The sequence below is a fragment of the Girardinichthys multiradiatus genome, chromosome 20 (genome assembly GCF_021462225.1).
Source record: "Girardinichthys multiradiatus isolate DD_20200921_A chromosome 20, DD_fGirMul_XY1, whole genome shotgun sequence".
In the NCBI taxonomy this organism is placed as follows: Eukaryota; Metazoa; Chordata; class Actinopteri; order Cyprinodontiformes; family Goodeidae; genus Girardinichthys; species Girardinichthys multiradiatus.
In genome coordinates, this window is record NC_061812.1 from 17155267 (window position 1) to 17174534 (window position 19268).

The following is a 19268-nucleotide window of genomic DNA, read 5'->3' on the forward strand; positions in this document are numbered from 1 at the left end:
CCTTCTCCCCAGTCTTCCTCCAGACTCTGGCACCTTGATTTCCGAATGACATGCAGAATTTGCTTTCATCCGAAAAAAGTACTTTGGACCACTGAGCAACAGTCCAGTGCTGCTTCTCTGTAGCCCAGGTCAGGCGCTTCTGCCGCTGTTTCTGGTTCAAAAGTGGCTTGACCTGGGGAATGCGGCACCTGTAGCCCATTTCCTGCACACGCCTGTGCACGGTGGCTCTGGATGTTTCTACTCCAGACTCAGTCCACTGCTTCCGCAGGTCCCCCAAGGTCTGGAATCGGCCTTTCTCCACAATCTTCCTCAGGGTCCGGTCACCTCTTCTTGTTGTGCAGCGTTTTCTGCCACACTTTTTCTTTCCCACAGACTTCCCACTGAGGTGCCTTGATACAGCACTCTGGGAACAGCCTATTCGTTCAGAAATGTCTTTCTGTGTCTTACCCTCTTGCTTGAGGGTGTCAATAGTGGCCTTCTGGACAGCAGTCAGGTCGGCAGTCTTACCCATGATTGGGGTTTTGAGTGATGAACCAGGCTGGGAGTTTTAAAGGCCTCAGGAATCTTTTGCAGGTGTTTAGAGTTAACTCGTTGATTCAGATGATTAGGTTCATAGCTCGTTTAGAGACCCTTTTAATGATATGCTAATTTTGTTAGATAGGAATTTTGGGTTTTCATGAACTGTATGCCAAAATCATCCGTATTAAGACAATAAAAGACCTGAAATATTTCAGTTAGTGTGCAATGAATCTAAAATATATAAATGCTAAATTTACATCATTACATTATGGAAAATAATGAACTTTATCACAATATGCTAATATTTTGAGAAGGACCTGTATAACTGTGAAATGGAAGATAAATTATACACTTTTGACAAATAAAAATCTAAAAAGGATGACGGATATTTTTCTGTTCAGCCGATTCTCTTTTACTGTTTGGTCTAATCTTTGATTAGGCCATTCTAATGCATTAATATGCTTAAATCTAAACCATCCCGTTTTAGCCCTGGTTCTGTTGTTCTACTGAAAGGGTAACCTAGCTCCTAGTCTCAAGTCCTTTGAAGCCTCCAACAGCTTTTCTTTCAGGAAGGTCTTGTACTTAGCTCCATACATCTTGCAGTAAACACTGAATAGTGTCCCCGTCCCTAAGAAAAGCATCTCCACAGCATGATGGTTCCACCACCATGTGTTGCTGTGGTGATGGGGGTAATGTTCAATTTTATTGTATTTACACATAACATTTTGAACGTATCTCAAAAGTTCAGTTTTGGTCTCATCTCACGGAGACCGCTGTCCTCCACGTTTGCTGTGTAGTCTACATGGCTTGTGACAAACAAAAAGGACACTTCTTTGATTTTACCACTGGTGTGTTTTTGAATTTCATGATGCTGTTAAATGGTGACATCTGAAGGCAAATGATGTTAATGGATTTTATTTAGGTGTATCAGAGGAAAAGAACTGAATGCACGTATTGCAAGCCACACTAATAAAAAAACACTACACATCACCCTGAACACACCATGCCATGGTGAAACTTAATAGTTGCAGCATCATGTTTCCAGAAGGCTTTTCTTCAGCATGTAAGGGATGGGAAGATGAGTGCAGCTACAGTATGTGTAGAGAATGATAAACACTCATTAACGGTTGATCAACCTGGCTGGAAATTCTCTTACTTATTTGAGCTCTAATTGCACATTTAATAGAAAATATCTAGAAGAATATGTTGAATATCTTGAGATAGGCACCAGCCCACCTCCCCTATACCCCCCAATATCCTAATATAAAACACTCCAATAAAAAAAAGAATGTTTATATTGAAACTATTTACTCATAGAAACTGTTATTACTCTGTTTGTAATCACATTTCTACATTCAGTTAAAAAGGAGCTAATTAAAGAAACCAGAAATAAACTAAAAACTACTTAAATGGAAATTACAAAGATAACTGAGAATAGATGTTCTGAGTATTATTAGCTGATTAAAGGTGTAACATTAAAAATACCTCTCTCTCACTCTGTGTTTCTAAGTATAAATTCTAAATGCCTGATTTAATTGTAAAGGAGGTTTCACTAGGAGCATTACTGGGCTTTGTGTGTCACCTCAGTGAACCAGACTGGGTCCCTGGATCCATGGTTCTAAATGTCCTGCTCCTCAGCTCATTGGATGGTGGAATCTCATCACCACATCTGTTTGCCCCTGTGTCAAGGTCATTTCTGGTGTGCAGTGATTAGGCAATATGCAATCATGCACTCACACTTAAGGGCTACTTAGAGTAATGGGTTGACCTAACAGTCCTAACAGTTTCTGGACTGTGGAAGACTCCAGGCTGCAATTCAAACCCAGGAACTTCTTCCCGCAAGGGAACAGTGCTACCAACTCCGCCGCCGTGCAGCCTTAAAATAACCCAATTATTACTAATTAACCATACCTCTTTTAAATTGGGTATAATTTTGACCCAATGTTTTATCAAAGATACTCAACGTACGACCCGACGACTCTTACCCAGCAGTTAAGTTATGAAAATAACACAGCATTTTTTAATGTCTGTGCTACTTTTGTGTTGGTCTGAAACATAAAACATAAAATGTGGAAAAGTTCAATTTGTATGTACTTTATTTGAATGTTTTCAATAGTTATAAATAACATTATCAGAATTTTATTTGAGAGAAAAAAGCAAAACAAAATAACATGAGGACAAAGTTTAAAATGTAAAACAAACTTTACCAAATATTTTGCTAGTATGTTGAGGTGTGCAGGATGATATGAGTCCTTTGTGAGATTGTTGGCATTGTTTGTCGTTTCCTCTCTACTAAGAAGTAACACTAAAGGAAATGAAAATCCCTTCCTCTCCTTTAATTTTTTTAAAAGAAAGAAAATATTGCAGTTAGACTCATTCATAGCTCTGGCTGATTTAAATAAGTCATTTTCATTCAACCAAACAGTTAGTTGTATTTAAATTGTAACAAAAAATACACCATGTACATTTTTTTTGTATAATCAAAACCTGATTCTTATAACTGCAGACAAGCTTTTCCTATGTTTACACTGGTAGTTTTCTCCATTCATTTTTTGCAATAACTTTAGTTCTTTGAAGTTGGAAGACCTCAATGCCATTACCCTAATCTTTAGCCTTCTCCACAGATTCTGTTGTATTCAAAACATTGACATTACTTCCAGGCAGAAGAAATTATGTTGGTCAAATTAAGTCATTACTATATATCTAAATATCCCCTGTGGTATGAATTATTTTGAGTCTAACTGTATATTAATTCAATAATAAAACTCAACTTCAGTCTGGTACTTGGGTTTTGTTGTTTATTTCCAATTTACATTAATTAAGACATAACAAAAACAAGTCAAGACCATAATAATAATAATAATAATAATAAAATAATAATAGCGCTTTTATTATTAATAATAATGCTACTATTAATAATAACAAATATACACAACCTCACACATTTGAACCCTCTGTGCTGGATTGAATTGCAGCATCAGTGAAACACACAAAATCACTTGATTTTGTGTGTTTGTAGATTGAAGCAGAGGCTGTGTGAGAGGACAGGAGGGGGGCTGAGAGGGACACACTGGATGAGGGTCAGCAGACTGGGCTCATTTAACCAAATATAACCATCTTAACTTGATAGGATGCTATTTGTAAACTAAGTTTAGATTGTTATTTTTTTTTTTTTACTGTGAGGTAGTTTTAAAATGCCAAATCAAATGTTTTGAAAAATACAAATAAATTTGTTCCTAACTACGCTGACTAAACTTTATCAGTCATGCTTGTTCATGTAAGAAGGGACATAAATCACAGTGAAAAGCCCAGCAAGAAACGGTCTCTAAGAAACTACACACACACACACACACACACACACATATATATATATAAATATATATATATACATATATGTGTGTGTGTGTCACTACTTACGAGTATCTGGTTGTTGAAAGACACAAACTGTTTTACAACAATAGCACCATTGACTTTATTATAGTACACAGTAATGTTGATACACACTATGGGTGGAGAAACAGGAACGGCTGCACTTTCTACAGTATGATGAAATATTTTTGGTTTCAAGGAACTAAACATTTTTTATTGGTTTGTGACACAGGGATGATGATATCCAGAAAACAGGAGGAAGTAGGTGGATGATAATTCTTTTTCTTTAAAATATATCTATTTTTAATCACTTTGCAACAACCTCAGTCCTACCACATCTGGGACCCTAACCCAAGCAATAAATAAATAACACCAACACATTGTTCTCTCCTTTGTTCCCTGGCATGTTCCTGTTTTCTCCTCATACTTCCTCCTTTTTGTTCATAGAGATTGGGTAGGTGAGAGGGAGGTTACTGTTCACAACTAGTGAAAAAGGGAGGGTTTTAGGGAGTGGAGGGTGTCCATGGGGGAGGGAGACATGACTGAAGGCAATGCCTGCGGATGGATCATAAATGACAGTTTGTTGGTGCCATTCAGTGCAGATATCCTACTGAGTTCAACTTGGAAAAGCACTTTTTATTTAGAAAAGAAGTTCCATTAAAAAAAATGTCTTGATTTTTCTTTTTCGCTTTTTCTCTCCTTTTACTGTAGCGTGCTCCTCTTTCATTTCCTATTTTATTTCTTTCCAATAGCAACTTTCTTCCTCTTCTTGTCAGCTGCTTATTTTTTACAAGAAGCAAACTGGCCCAACATCAACTCCAAACTCCTGATCTGCTCCACCAATATCCATGGGTGCAATGTCCACAATGGGCAGACGAGAGGTCTTCTGCGACCTGTATTCAATCACTGTCTTACCCCACTGCCCCGTGTGTCTCTGCAGAAAGGAAAAAAAAAAAAATTAACACATTTGGTTTCACCTCCAAAGACTACTACAAATATGTTTGTGCTAGCAGTATTGCATACCGCGCAACTATCTTCCATGACGCTGTAGGTGAAGCGACTGTTGCCCTCGGCTCTGATCTCCACATCATTGGAGCCCTGCAGCAGCACGGCCTTCTTCAGGTTGCCTGTTGAGGCGTCCAAGTAGGCCACGCTGTTCTTACAGTGGTAAGTGAGATTTTGGGAAGCCTCGGTGGACAGCAACCTCAGGAAAGTCATCTGAATGGCGGCAGTGTTGGGAGCCAGGCTGTCGTCCCCATAACTGAACTACATTGGATAGAAAATGTAAAATAATACTTAGAATGGCTTGATTTAATGTATTTCCTATGTACAATTTCATCTTATTTTTCATAGACATATTTTACTTATATGTAACAGCAAGATTCCCTTGAGGTATAAAAACACCCTTGAGGTGTAAAAAGCCTTAAAATGATCCAAATTCACATGTAAGCATATTTGTTGTAACTGTGCCAAAGCTGCTGTTTCATATGTTGCCAGCTATGTTGGAAAATGGAAACAGATGTAGTACATGAGTATCAGTGTCCTGTCATGGCTTCAAAGTATGTGTGTCACCTTTTATTTCTCACTGTTTTGTATTGTGCAAGGGTATTGGGAAGAAGGGTGTAGAACTGAAAGTGTATAACTTTGTTGTGGTATTACTGTATTACTGTCTTATTTTCATATTTTCACTATCACCACACTTAAAAAAGTAACCTTTGGTCTTTAAGTCATTAGAAGTCGCTAAATGATGTCATGACCACATTTCCATAAATAGGCAACTTTCATGTAATGGATTTTGTAGGAGAGGAATAACGTCATGGGAAATCTCTGTCTTATTAAAAAAAAGGGTCGTTTTTTTTATTGCATAGCATGTATTTTATCGTAAAGCATTTTAGGATTTTCATCCGTGAAAGTTTCATAAAAATTTTTAGTCCAATTATGAACCTACAAATAACAGTAACATTTATATTTTGCATAACTGTAATGGCAATATTACTGGCAAATGCATGACCATTTTTGTACTCTGACTGCAGCTGGGAGGGATTCATGTACAAAGACTTTGCTGCCTTGCTTGGCACAGTTTTAGATGGGTCAGAGGACTCACTAAATATAGCAACAACGTGTTTAAGTTAGCACTATGAGTACCAAATAAGCGTTAGATTGTGCCAGAACACAGACAGTAAAAATGAATATGTTACAAACTAAGAAAATTGAAACAGGTTGCAGATCTTACATGGAATCCTCCATTCATTGTCTCTCCAAACCAGACATGCTTGCGTTCTTTGCTCTTGCTGGACCACCAGTTCTTGCGTGGGATCTTGGCAGGCTTGGCGTTCACACAGGACTCCCCGGTCTCCATGTTGCAGAAGACCTTGATTGCATCTACGGTGCAGCCCTGATTGGGATCGATCCAGTATTCACCTGAACAAAAGCAAAAAAAAGAAACATCAGCCTCCAGGGTGAGATCAATCCTGTACATCACTCATCCTGTCCAGCTGAATAAAAGCTGCAACTCAATGGGAACATGTTGGATGTTCTGGCATGTTCTGTTGTACAAACAGACCCTAAATCAGCACAAGACAAACATCTCCCACAACACAAATTAGATTTCAGTCAAATCCTTACTTTTCAAATAATGTACAGTCTGAACCAAGTCTGCTTCCACATTCTACCCCTAGTCAGCCAGTCTCTTGTTGTCACCTACCGCTCTTCCAGTCGGGATGGCACAGCTTCAGATCTCTGCAGGTGCGGGCAGGATTCTTCTTGGACCCCTCTGGGCTTCGGATGTTCTCAATTTGATTGTTGAGAGATTTGAGAGTGGCATCAACCTCGGCATCATGTTGACGAAGATTTCCGGAGGCCTGGTCGGCCCTCATGTACCTGAGAGGATCGGGAGACTTTTCTGTTTGACCCAGACCAGCAAAGGCAGACATGTCAATACCAGGACCAGGGGGACCAGGAGGACCAGGGGGTCCAGGGTTTCCAGGAGGACCCTGAGAAAAAAAAAAAAAAAGGATTAGTTTTATTTTATTTTAGCAATTGCTGCTTTCCTGTATCCTTTCTGTTTTGCTTATGCCCTGCTGGATTATTCTTCCTTCTCTTGAGCACATTTAATTTTGCCCAATTTTCTGAAGATGGTTTTTGTAAGGCAGCAATTCTGAAAAACAACCTGTTCTGAATGCCTGGGTAAATAACTGCTACATAAAAAATATGCACGCACAGGGTGAACATGCAAACTCCGTGCAGAAAGACCCCCAGGCTGGGAGACGAACCCAGGACTTTCTTGCTGCAAGGCAACAGTGCTACCAAGTGCGCCACTGTGCATATTTTTCCATCAAATAGGGGTACACAGCTGTGATACACAGCAACAACTGAACTTTTATTGAAATTTTATGTGATAAACCAACACAAAATAACATAAATGTAAACTAGAAGAAAAGGGCTTTGAGTTGTACTGTATTCTTTCCACTTCCATGCTGAACAGTGAAATGTAAAATGTTTAAAGTTTGGGGTATAGTTTTATAACCTAATCTTAATTTAAACATCTCCACAACTTTATCCCTGACCTTTCTGCTGTGTCCCTTGTTCTTCATGATGCTGTTTGATCACAAATGTTCTCCAACAAACCTCTGAGACCTTCACAGAACATCTGCACTAAGATTAAATTACATAGAGGTAAATTCTATTTACTTATTATGTTGAATTCTGAAGGAAGGTTGTAGTACTGGATTTTATTTAGAGGTACCAGAGTGATGGGAGCTGATGCAAATGCACACTACATACTTATTTGCAAAAACAAAAGTGAAAAGCATGGTTCATTTTCCTTGGATGTCACAAACACATGCTACATTGTGCTTAACTATCACATAAAGTCCCAATAACATACTTTAGGTTTGTGGCTGCAGCATTGCAAAATATAAAAAAGTTCAAGAGGTGGTGATACTTTTGAAAGGGGGTGTATTCAATAATTTTAACAAACAAAAGCAGAGTTAACAACATAATTAACAGGAGCCCTTCTACTCATGAAGCTGCATTGTAAACGTTTTACTCTTGAGGTTAAGGTGAATTTATTTTACATTTATGTTTCCCTCAATTCTGCCTTGGATATAAGCTTAATACACACATTTATTTTTCTGTCAAGTTTGCAAAACAATTCCTATAAACATGCACCAACATATGTTCTATTTTGTAGACGTTAGTTTGCAGAGTAAAACAAACAAAAACACAGACAAAAAAGAAAAAGGGTGTAAGGTTCTTGTAAGTACTCACAGAGGGACCAGAGTCTCCAGAACGACCACGAGGTCCGGGAGGTCCGATGGGTCCTGGTAAACCATTTGCACCATCTTTTCCAGAAGGACCAACAGGTCCAGGTGGTCCCTACAGGTGGAGGTGTTGATAAGCCTTATTCATTCTAAAACATGAACGTTTAGTGTATGGTGTAGTGTACATAAACAGAATTTATTTAGCTGTCTAGTAGTCAGACTAATTAGACTGCTGTATAAAAAGTGCATGATTTTTTTTTAAAACCAACACAATGTCACAGTTTTAATTGCAACACTTTTGGTTGTCTTTGTACTCACCCTTTGTCCAGAAGGCCCAGCAGGTCCAGTGGCGCCCTGGTCTCCAGGTTGACCCTAATGCAGAGAAAGCACAGGAAAAACGACAGTAAGTATAAAACACACAATGTAATAGTGTAACACAAAGGTCTAAGGTGTAGATGTATTCAGATTAATTGTGGTGTCTTACTGGTGTTCCAGGGAGACCCTGCAGACCAGTGAAACCTCTGTGTCCCTTTTGTCCTCTCTCACCAGACTCCCCAGCTTCACCCTTATCACCACGGGGTCCTTGGGGTCCCTAAAAACAAGTGTAAAATATCCTAATGATTTTTTGTTTGTTGGTTAAAATTGAGAACTGACAGAAGATAAACCAGGAGTTCATTTCTGTTTGTAGTGGCTGGACGTCATTCACAACTGTCCATTCAGGATACATACAAGCATTCCTCTGGCACCGGCAGGTCCTGGAGGTCCTGCTGGTCCTTGGGCACCCTAACAAACAAAGAAAATGGTAAATATAATAACTCACATGCATGTTTAGCAATAATTATGTCCTTGTAGCGTGTTTTACAGCACATTTGATAATAAAATAAAGTTAAAATAACAAAGGCTTCATAACATACACTAAGCTAATATTATGTAAATTAAAAAAAAGCAATCAAAGATAATTTATGTCTCAGATATAAGGTCTGTCACAATGAAACACCTCAGAAAATCTTCTTGGTGCTTGTGTCAGACAATATGCTAATGTTTAGCTGGCAAAAATACATTTTACAGAAATCTCACAATGTAAAAATACTTTTTTGAAATAGTTTTTTAGAAAACATCAAACTGTGTGTTAACTTTGCTTGTGTTTGAATCATTACTCACAGACTCCCCTCTGTCTCCCTGTTTTCCAGTGGGCCCGACTGGGCCGGGAGCACCAGGACCACCCGGAGCACCAGGAGCACCAGCAGGACCAGTGTTGCCAAGGTCACCCTGCAGCAAAAAGAGTACACATTAGAAAACAACAGGGTCAATGTTATGGACTTACAATTGTCAACATAAGAAAGAGAAAGTATAAATAACTGATCATTTGTCTTCAGGGATATACTGTGTAAACTGAGGAGACAAAAAGACTGCAGACCTTACCACAGGTTACTTGGCTGCATCAGATGGAAACACAAATGTGTTTCTACTTGTTAAAATGGATGATTTTTAAGGTCCCTTGTTTACAAACTGTGTAAAAACTGTTACTGTTATTGTTATGTTATTGCTTATTTAACAACAAACTCTCCAAAGAAAACCCAGATCCTGTCTTTCACGTTTAATAAATGTTGTTTGGACACCTCCATCTCTATAAAATTTTATTAAAGCACAATCAAGGTCCAATCACAAGTTCTACATGATAACAGCTCTTCCCTGTGGCATAAATTCCATTATCAGCAAGACATGAGTGGATCCTGCACAGAATTGCCAAGGATGGACCCAAAGAACATGACAGAGGAGAGGTGTTTCTCTGACTCCTCCAGTACATATGTAATGGCATCTGTGGGATGCCACAACGCAAAGAGCCTGAAAGATCTAGTGCAGAACCCCAGATGTTCTTAGTTATTTTCCTAATGATTCAGACTTGCCTTAAAGGCAATGATATGTGTGTGGTTGCAATATTATGGACGATCGGTATACATCAGCATTATGCAATACAGATGATTTGACTCCTTGTAATTCACGTTTTCTACCTTAATTCCAGGAGATCCATCTCTACCAGGAGGTCCGTCAGATCCAGGGTTGCCCTGTTAGACAGAAATGAAGTGTTAATTAATTCTAACCAGGTGTTCTACTGAATAAATTTCAGCTGCATAATGGGCCCCACTGCAACCTAATCTAATAATAGGACACAATACAAATGTATGAGTGATGCAAACTGTGGACACTTCAATTGCTCACCATATGAAACTGAAACTGGATTGGTAGCTGCGTATCCAGTCCAAAACAGTTTACATTGAGGTTCAAGTCAAGTCTTGAGTGTTTGAGGATCAAGTAGAAGTCAAGTCTAAAGTCTTTGATACATATTTTCTCATCAAATGCATGCCGTCAAGTGTGTCTTTAAGACTGCACTATTTTACGTTTGTATTTAAATCCTGTACTCTCTCCATTGGCCTAATTTTACACATGAACGTTTAGCAATTATCTTTTAATATTTGAAACTTTAATGTAATATTAAAAAGCTGCTTTAAATAATTTTTTTAACTGATAAAAGAAACATTTACCTCCATTAGAAATGTAAATATGCATTTATTTTCAAAGAAAACTAATAGAAAGAGTTGAATAGCTGTTAAAGTTGAATTTCTCAATGAATCAAATAAAGTGTTTTTATTTTGTCTTTGTAATGACAAAGTCAACATCAGTTAAGACCTATGGTCATATTGTCCACTTCTTCACAATATAGTGCACTACACGCTTATTGCGTCGGAGGATTTTAAAGATTATTATCATTAGAATACAATGTTCTAAAGCAGGGGTTCCCAAAGTAGGGGTCGCGAGACACCGAGTGGGAGGTCGCAAGATGATTTTCAGAATCTTTGTGATGTGACCCTTAAGGTGTACAGATGGCCAAAAGGGCCAAAATGTAATAAATAAATATATATATGATCAAATAAATAAATGCACCGTGAAATAAATTAATGTACCATTAAATGTCCATTAAGTTATGAAACTCTATAATGGAGTTTTGACGAAAATTCAATCTGGAAGACTCGCCTCCACTACTGGCTCCGTACTATGACTCCATCATGCGTCTCCGTTCCAACCAATCAGCGTCAAGTCTGCATTCCTCCTCAGCCAATCACCCTTCAAGGCTTCGCTTTTAAGGACCTCCAACCATTGATCTCCCTGCTCTCCTGCCGAGCTTCAACCCTCCACCACCCTATCGTCACCATCTGGCTTCCTAGCTCCTTCCAACTCCCTTATTATCGGGCCTCCACTCCATCACCAGTATCGGATCCCGTGGGGGAAGACATCTCTAATTCTAATCTTAAATCATTCATTCAAGCTCATGTCATTCATAGCATTCATGTCTTCCTCCGGGGTCCGAGCACCAAAGAAATAAACATCTGCTATTTAACTTCTCTAATCGGCATCTTTGTGTTTTTATTGTGAGTCTTTACAGGATTGAATTTACCTGTTAAATTAATAATTATAATATAAATTATATATATACAGGGGTTGGACAATGAAACTGAAACACCTGATTTTAGACCACAATAATTTATTAGCATGGTGTAGGGCCTCCTTTTGCGGCCAATACAGCGTCAATTCGTCTTGGGAATGACATATGCAGTCCTGCACAGTGGTCAGAGGGATTTTAAGCCATTCTTCTTGCAGGATAATGACCAGGTCACTACGTGATACTGGTGGAGGAAAACGTTTCCTGTCTCGCTCCTCCAAAACACCTCAAAGTGGCTCAATAATATTTAGATCTGGTGACTGTGCAGACCATTGGAGATGTTCAACTTCACTTTCATTTTCAGCAAACCAATCTTTCACCAATCTTGCTGTGTGTATTGGTGCACCGCCTTCAGGATACAATGTTTGAACCATTGGATGCACATGGTCCTCATGAATGGTTTGGTAGTCCTTGGCAATGATGCGCCCATCTAGCACAAGTATTGGGCCAAGGGAATGCTATGATATGGCAGCCCAAACCATCACTGATCCACCCCCATGCTTCACTCTGGGCATGCAACAGTCTGGGTGGTACGCTTCTTTGGGGCTTCTCCACAACGTAACTCTCCCGAATGTGGGGAAAACAGTAAAGGTGGACTCATCAGAGAACAATACATGTTTCACATTGTCCACAGCCCAAGATTTGCGCTCCTTGCACCATTGAAACCGACGTTTGGCATTGGCATGAGTGACCAAAGGTTTGGCTATAGCAGCCCGGCCGTGTATATTGACCCTGTGGAGCTCCAGACGGACAGTTCTGGTGGAAACAGGAAAGTTGAGGTGCACATTTAATTCTGCCGTGATTTGGACAGCCGTGGTTTTATGTTTTTTGGATACAATCCGGGTTAGCACCCGAACATCCCTTTCAGACAGCTTCCTCTTGCGTCCACAGTTAATGCTGTTGGATGGTGGTTTGTCCTTCTTGGTGGTATGCTGACATTACCCTGGATACCGTGGCTCTTGATACATCACAAAGACTTGCTGTCTTGGTCACAGATGCGCCAGCAAGACGTGCACCAACAATTTGTCCTCTTTTGAACTCTGGTATGTCACCCATAATGTTGTGTGCATTTCAATATTTTGAGCAAAACTGTGCTCTTACCCTGCTAATTGAACCTTCACACTCTGCTCTTACTGGTGCAATGTGCAATCAATGAAGACATAACGTGGGAAGTGTCTCTGTAAAGACACACTTCTCTTAACAGCTAGAGAATAAAATGTCAGAGGTAAGTTAATTTTAAAACAACATGATGTCATTTAATGAAACAGTTAATTGGACAGACATCTGTGTGGTCATTATTATCTATATATTATATTATTTAATATTATATTTTTTCACCTCTCTGCCAGGTTCTCCAGCAGGTCCAGTAAGCCCAGGTGGTCCAACGGGTCCAGGAGGTCCACGGTCTCCGGGACCGCCAGAAGATCCCTGCTTTCCAGGCTCACCCTGAGAGCAACAATGAGGACTCATTATTATATGTGGACATAATATATTTATCCTGTAAATCTTCACAAATGAAAAAATGACACAACTCTTTGATTAGCTAGTAGTTCAGGTTCTAGTGTTCAGCTTTATATGCTAATATCAATTAAATTATTTTACAATTACAAAACCGAAAATTTTTTGAAATAGGAATTAGGAAAAATAAATATTCAGATGAAGCTTTGGGTTTTAGTAAGGGTATTATATCTGCAGAGGCACATAGGTTAGAGACTCAACAGAAGAGTTTTTCCAAAACTCAACATATTTTTTATAATTAAACAATTTCTTCTTTGCACATTCACCCTGCATCCTACAGTCATTACATTTAGTGCAATATTGAAGTATAAAAAACTATTCTGAATTTTAGATAATAACTGTGGCATTTCCTTTTAGCTACATAATTCTTATATTTAAATTTATTTGAAGAACAATATTTTTCAGTGTGTTTCCTCTTTATATTTTTGTCTGTTCAGAAAAAGAAACAGGATGCAATCACATCAGGACCAAGGATTTTACTTAGATCCAGCTGTTGGGTTTAAACGGCTTATAACAATAATAATTACTCAGTGACCACACGAAAATTGCACTTTGCATTGTATCTTAATAGAAAAGACACAGAATAAACCTGCAGAACATGACTGAAGCATAATCTGCAGTTCCATCTGTCATTAAACGTTTATTTGTGGTGAGTTTATTTTGATTTTCTGGAATCTCCTTCATGCACACTGGTGAATAATTAATGACGGGGACATGCCCGCTGAGATGTTGTAAGTAGGGGACATGGTTCATGTCATACATAAAAAAGTATTGAATGTAAGTCATAGTGTAATCTCCACAAGACAGAAATATGAAGAGAAAAGCCCTGGTTGACACGTTCTGTCTCTGATCAAATTAGGACACAGCAGATTGTCAGTTCACAGCACATCTGCTGATTTCCCCACATTTACTTTACAGACTGCCAAAACAGTGAGTATTGTGCTCATATTGCAGATGCATTAATATTTAGTAAGAGCTGTGACAGCAGGGTTGGTGAAGCTTTCACCTTCTGACTCTCTGGCTGTGTGAAAACCCTCATGAGAAAATGTGTTTGTGGAGACATGCCCATTTTGCACAAGCTGCTGCAGAAGCAAACGTTTTGAATTCTTTTTAAGGTGTTTATGTCTCTCTGTTTAAAGCCAAATTTTGTCACTACAGTGAAAGAAACAGGCATACGTTTTTATCGTTGAGGGCTGAGTTAGTTGATGGTTCTGGTTGATCTATACAATAGGAGTAAACATGTTGAGAAGGCTCAAATTGAGGACCAAAAGGTCAAGTCAAGTACATTTATTTTTCATAAAGCCCGTTTCATATGACAAACATACACTCAATGGGCTAAAAGCAAACAAATAAACATAATAAAACAGTGATAAAACAGCAAAGACAGCACAATTCAAGAACCACAAAATCAAGAATAATATAAAGGTAATAAAAACAGAAAAGATAAGGGTTTCCAAAGCTAAAAGCATAAGCCTAACAAAAGGCTTTATATGTTTTAAATTTGTTTTTAAAGCTGGACACTGTTGAAAATAATCTGAGATGTTGAGGAAGGTAATTATAGTGAACTGGACCATAATGACTAAAGGAGCCAAAAGCTAGTCTAGAATTGATTCTAGGTATGACCAGAAGATGCTTACAGGAAGACCTTAATGGCCTGTCTAGGATATAATCAATAATCATATCAGAAATATAAGGAGGGGCCCAACCATTTAAAGCTTTAAAGACAATTATAAGTATTTTAAAATAAATGTTCTGTTTAACTGGTAGCCAGTGAAGAGATTTTGATACAGGAGTGATATGTGAGAAAGTTATAATAGGCTGAGAGATTTGCATGAGGGGAGAGGCGTATGAACCAGAGATTGTACTTTGTTAGCAACACTTGTTCTAATTCTGCCCATCTTTGATGCAAAACGCAAAGCAAAATCATTGCATTTCTCAATGGAATTGAACTCTATTGGAGTAGAATTCACAGGATTAATAAGTCTCTCTAAAGTGTTGAAAAATGTCTTGCTATTATCGGCATTAAAATAGATTATTTAACAGAAATAATGTTTCCTGGCCATTTTTATATCTTTCTGATATTAAATTTGTAATCTTTTGAAGGTTGCAAAGTCTGATAACAGTTTCATTTTGCGCTACCTCCTTTCATGATCTTTTAGATATCCTTACTGCCTCCATATTTCTCCACAGTGGTTTTGTCATTCCAGAAGTTATTTTTACTTTTAGAGGAGCATTGTCATTTAAATTTTTTGCTGTAAGTTAATTATATTTATTAACTAGAAAGTCACATGAGGGTACAGAGTAATTAGGAAAGAAATTTGAGATAAATCGGAAACAAGAAGAGTCAGAATAATGAGTTAACGGTCGAACAATTATGAAATTATGAAAAAGTAAATGAATTTACTTATGGTTTCAAAACATATATTACGTCTTTTGACAATTTTGTGTCTAGGGGGATGTCTGATTCCAACTTCGATACAGAAAATAATACAAAAATTATCAGAAACAGCGACATCAAGGATGCACTTTAAGTCAGTTTTGAGACCTCTGGAAAAGACCAAGTCAAGAGTGTGACCCAGAGTGTGAGGTTGCCCAGCAACATGCCATATGAGGTCAATGGTTGGTAACAGTTCAATAAATTGAGTTGAAAAAGTGCCAGAGTGATTATCCACATGTATGTTAAAATCGGCAGATATAAGGATAGAATCAAACTTAACAGCAATTCGAGATAAAGTACAGCAAATTCAGTAAAGAAACCAGTTTTATGTCTTGGAGGACAATAAACAGTATTTGCTAAAACAGGACTCAATGTTTTCAGAACAAAAGCTAAATACTCAACAAAGAGTAAGAACCAAATAAAACATTTTTGTATAAAATGCAGTGTAATAAGATGGTAGCAATACTACCACCTTTCTTGTTTGGCCTTGAGCAATAGGCAAATGAGAAATTTGGTGGAGATGCTTAAATTAATTCAATGTTGCCAATGTCATCATGCCAGTCTCAGTTAGAAGGATGCAGTCAAGCTTATGAAATGTTATAATGTCATTAATGATAAAGGCTTTATTTCTAAGGAATCTAACGTTAAAAAGTGTAAAGTTGAAAGGACTTGATTAAGATTCTTGTGCATCAGCCATGGTTAGCTGTAAGTTACTGTATACTGAATAATCAGGATATGATGATTCATGACCAAGAGACACAGGGGCAGGACCCTCATGATTAGACTTATTGATGGTAATGAGGGGAATAAAACTGTATTGGGTCGTGCCAATGTCAAAATCAGCAAAAGCTAAATGCAATAAATTGAGTGAAGTTTCTATATAGCAGCATTGCTCCCTTCCGATTTAAATGTAGACCATCCACTCTGTAGAGACTAAACTTGTTCCAATAGTCGGCAGTTTGTAATAAAATTACAGCCAGTAGCAGAACAGAAGTCTTTGAGCCATAGATGAACACTGTAGAGATGATGAAACCAGCTTTTGAAAGAGTAGGAATTGGACCAGACATGATGCAGTGTTTTCCAAGACTCTCAATAGTGTAGCAGCAGGATTTCAAGTCTGCGTGAAGTTTGGTGGAACTTCTATCCATAATGTCATTAGTCCCCCTGTGTGTTATAACAAAGTTTAAACAGGGATGCAGATCAATAAGAGCAGGAACAAGTTCAATAAAATCGACTGTTTTCCCCCCCAGCAAGACAATATGTGATGGCACCGGGGAGGGACAACGTCTAATGATAGAGTCACCCACAATGACAAAGTCTGGGTTACTGCATACCTTTAAGCTGCTTTATTGTTGTAGGTTTCGGGTTACGGTGACCTGAGGAGGGGCTTGGCGAGTTTGCAAAAAAATTGGTACTACTCTGAATGCCAAGTGGTGTAACCTCATGACCCGGAAGTAGATCAATAGGCAGCTGGCCCTCAGTGCATACAGCTTGATTTCCCCAAGGATGGAAATAGAGGCTCCGTAGCTGTGATTTGGAGATGAAAGCTAAGAATAGCCTCAAGTTGCTGGAGTCTACGATGCCATTTGCATTGGGGAGATGCAAAAGACTGAGATAGCTGGTCAAAGAAATGTTTGGTGGAAGGAGAAGATGTGCGCTTCCTGACGTGATTCGCTCTGCATGTTAAAAATGCTGACTCATCCTGGTCTTGAGGAAGCTCTGCCAAAGGTGAGAAGGAGTTAGCAAGGTAGACATCCAAAGGAGTGAATAATGGAAGAGAACATCTTTTGGCATCCCTTACAACAGAGGACCATGTGAGGTAAGAGGGCACTCCAGGCGCAGTGGCAGTGTTAGTTCCTTCTCCTAGTACAGGAGAGGTCTGTTTAGCTTCTAATTCAAGGTACGAAAGCCAAGAATTTAGCATCATTTGCAGATGGAGAAGGTTATCAATGAGGCGTTCAACCGCGCAGAGCTCAGATTTAAGTTCAGCTACTTCAGAGAATGGAATATGTTTGTCGGGTCGAATGGGTGTCGGACGGTTAACCTCCGCCATGTTGAAAGTGCCAGGGATCCAGGCTCAAAAGGCTCAACATATCCTTTTGTGTTTCTTTTATATATTTGGAAGTTTATTTAGAAAAATATATATTTACTGCACATATAAGTTACACCCCATTTAATTCTTTCCACTTGACCTGTTTTGCAAAACCAGCCCAATAATAATTTCTATTTCCCATGTATTAGAAATTAATCAATTAGAAGAAAGGACAAGCATGCAATGTTTGATCCAACATCTTGCGATCTTGTTTGGTTTCATTAGTGTGTTTTATGCTTTATGTTGATCATGTTGATTTTTACTTTTTGTTTAATATACCTTTTTAAAATTTTTTTTTCATCCATCTGCACATGTAGTCTTGTCCGTATTCTTGTTAAAAATGCTATTACAATTAAATAGGTATTGTGTTACTTGCAACAGTGAAAGGGAACCATCAGTTGTTAGGAAAAAAACTTTTAGGACAGAATGATAACTTTGGAATTGCCTGTTTTTGCTCAAATATTTTAATACATCACTGTGTTACTTTGCAACACACAATAAGCTCACAACTAGTTTTTTATTTTATTTTGTTAATTTGTTCAAAATAAAATATAATATAAATAAATATAAATACAATATATCTATAATAAAAGTTTCATTGTCATTTAACTGAAGATTTATATTTTATAAGAAAATAACAGTATAAAAAACAGTATAGCTAATACAGTAAATTAAGATATTTTGTTAGATTTAATTGAGTTCTTGGACCATCTTCTATAGAAATCTTGAGATGTTTCATTTTATTTGACCAAAATCTAAAGATTTTCTATCAAAAATTAAAATTATATTATATGAACAAAATCAAAGTTAATATTTGATCAAATTACATTGATAATTATTTTTCTTTATAAACATTATTATTCTGTAATTTATTATCAAATTTAAACTGACATACATCTGCAGAAAAAGAAATCAGAGGAAGCCAGTTGCTAAGAATTGGGACTTGCAAATTCTATCTTTATTTTGAAAAAGCTTATTGAATGAGTGAATCCTTTAAATGCGTCTTTGGGGAAATTCAAATTTTTTACTTACAGAAGGTCCAGGCAGACCAGGGAAACCTCTTTCACCTCTCTGTCCGGGCAGACCAACAATGCCGCGCTGACCAGCCAATCCCTGAGGACCCGAGGGACCTAGCGGACCCTAAGAGGAAAATAAAACCAGCAGAAAGCAGGTTACTAGTGTGATATATGTCTCTCAAACTAAACATTTTGAGCCTGGTAGTCATTATTGTTGTTATAAATCACTTCCAAGACATGTGATGGGTGTATATCTTCTGTCACTCTAGACACAACATTTTATTTCCAGTCACAGTTGCAAATTAATCTCTCCATCAGCTTTCTGGTTTGTGTCATCCTCAACTCCATGGGCTGCTCTGTCAAAATGTCTTGCAGCTCTTGAAACCATGTTCACAGTGACCAGCTGTATGTAAGTGACAGCTGAGATGCACCGTTCAGCAGACAAAGCCTTTTATGTGCTGATACTTGACTCAGGATTTCATACACAGGATGAAATCTATAGGAAGAAATAGACTCAATACAGCACTGTCTTAGTGTTTAACCGGATAACCCCCAC

General features: G+C 38.0%; 1 protein-coding gene across 2 annotated transcripts in view; it reads right to left on the bottom strand.

The window, feature by feature from the left end:
• Positions 1–3303: 3303 nt before the first annotated feature.
• Positions 3304–19268, bottom strand: part of col2a1b (collagen, type II, alpha 1b) — a 64088-nt gene continuing 48123 nt past the window's right edge. For both annotated transcript variants that reach the window (XM_047347292.1, XM_047347291.1), the window contains 12 exons: positions 18729–18836; positions 12988–13095; positions 10163–10216; positions 9312–9419; positions 8880–8933; positions 8635–8742; positions 8469–8522; positions 8158–8265; positions 6593–6881; positions 6122–6309; positions 4912–5154; positions 3304–4822 (listed from right to left, as the gene is read on the bottom strand). In XM_047347292.1, coding sequence (XP_047203248.1) covers positions 4676–4822; positions 4912–5154; positions 6122–6309; positions 6593–6881; positions 8158–8265; positions 8469–8522; positions 8635–8742; positions 8880–8933; positions 9312–9419; positions 10163–10216; positions 12988–13095; positions 18729–18836 — 1569 coding nt within the window. In that variant the 3' untranslated portion in view covers positions 3304–4675. The remainder of the gene's footprint in view (positions 4823–4911; positions 5155–6121; positions 6310–6592; positions 6882–8157; positions 8266–8468; positions 8523–8634; positions 8743–8879; positions 8934–9311; positions 9420–10162; positions 10217–12987; positions 13096–18728; positions 18837–19268) is intronic.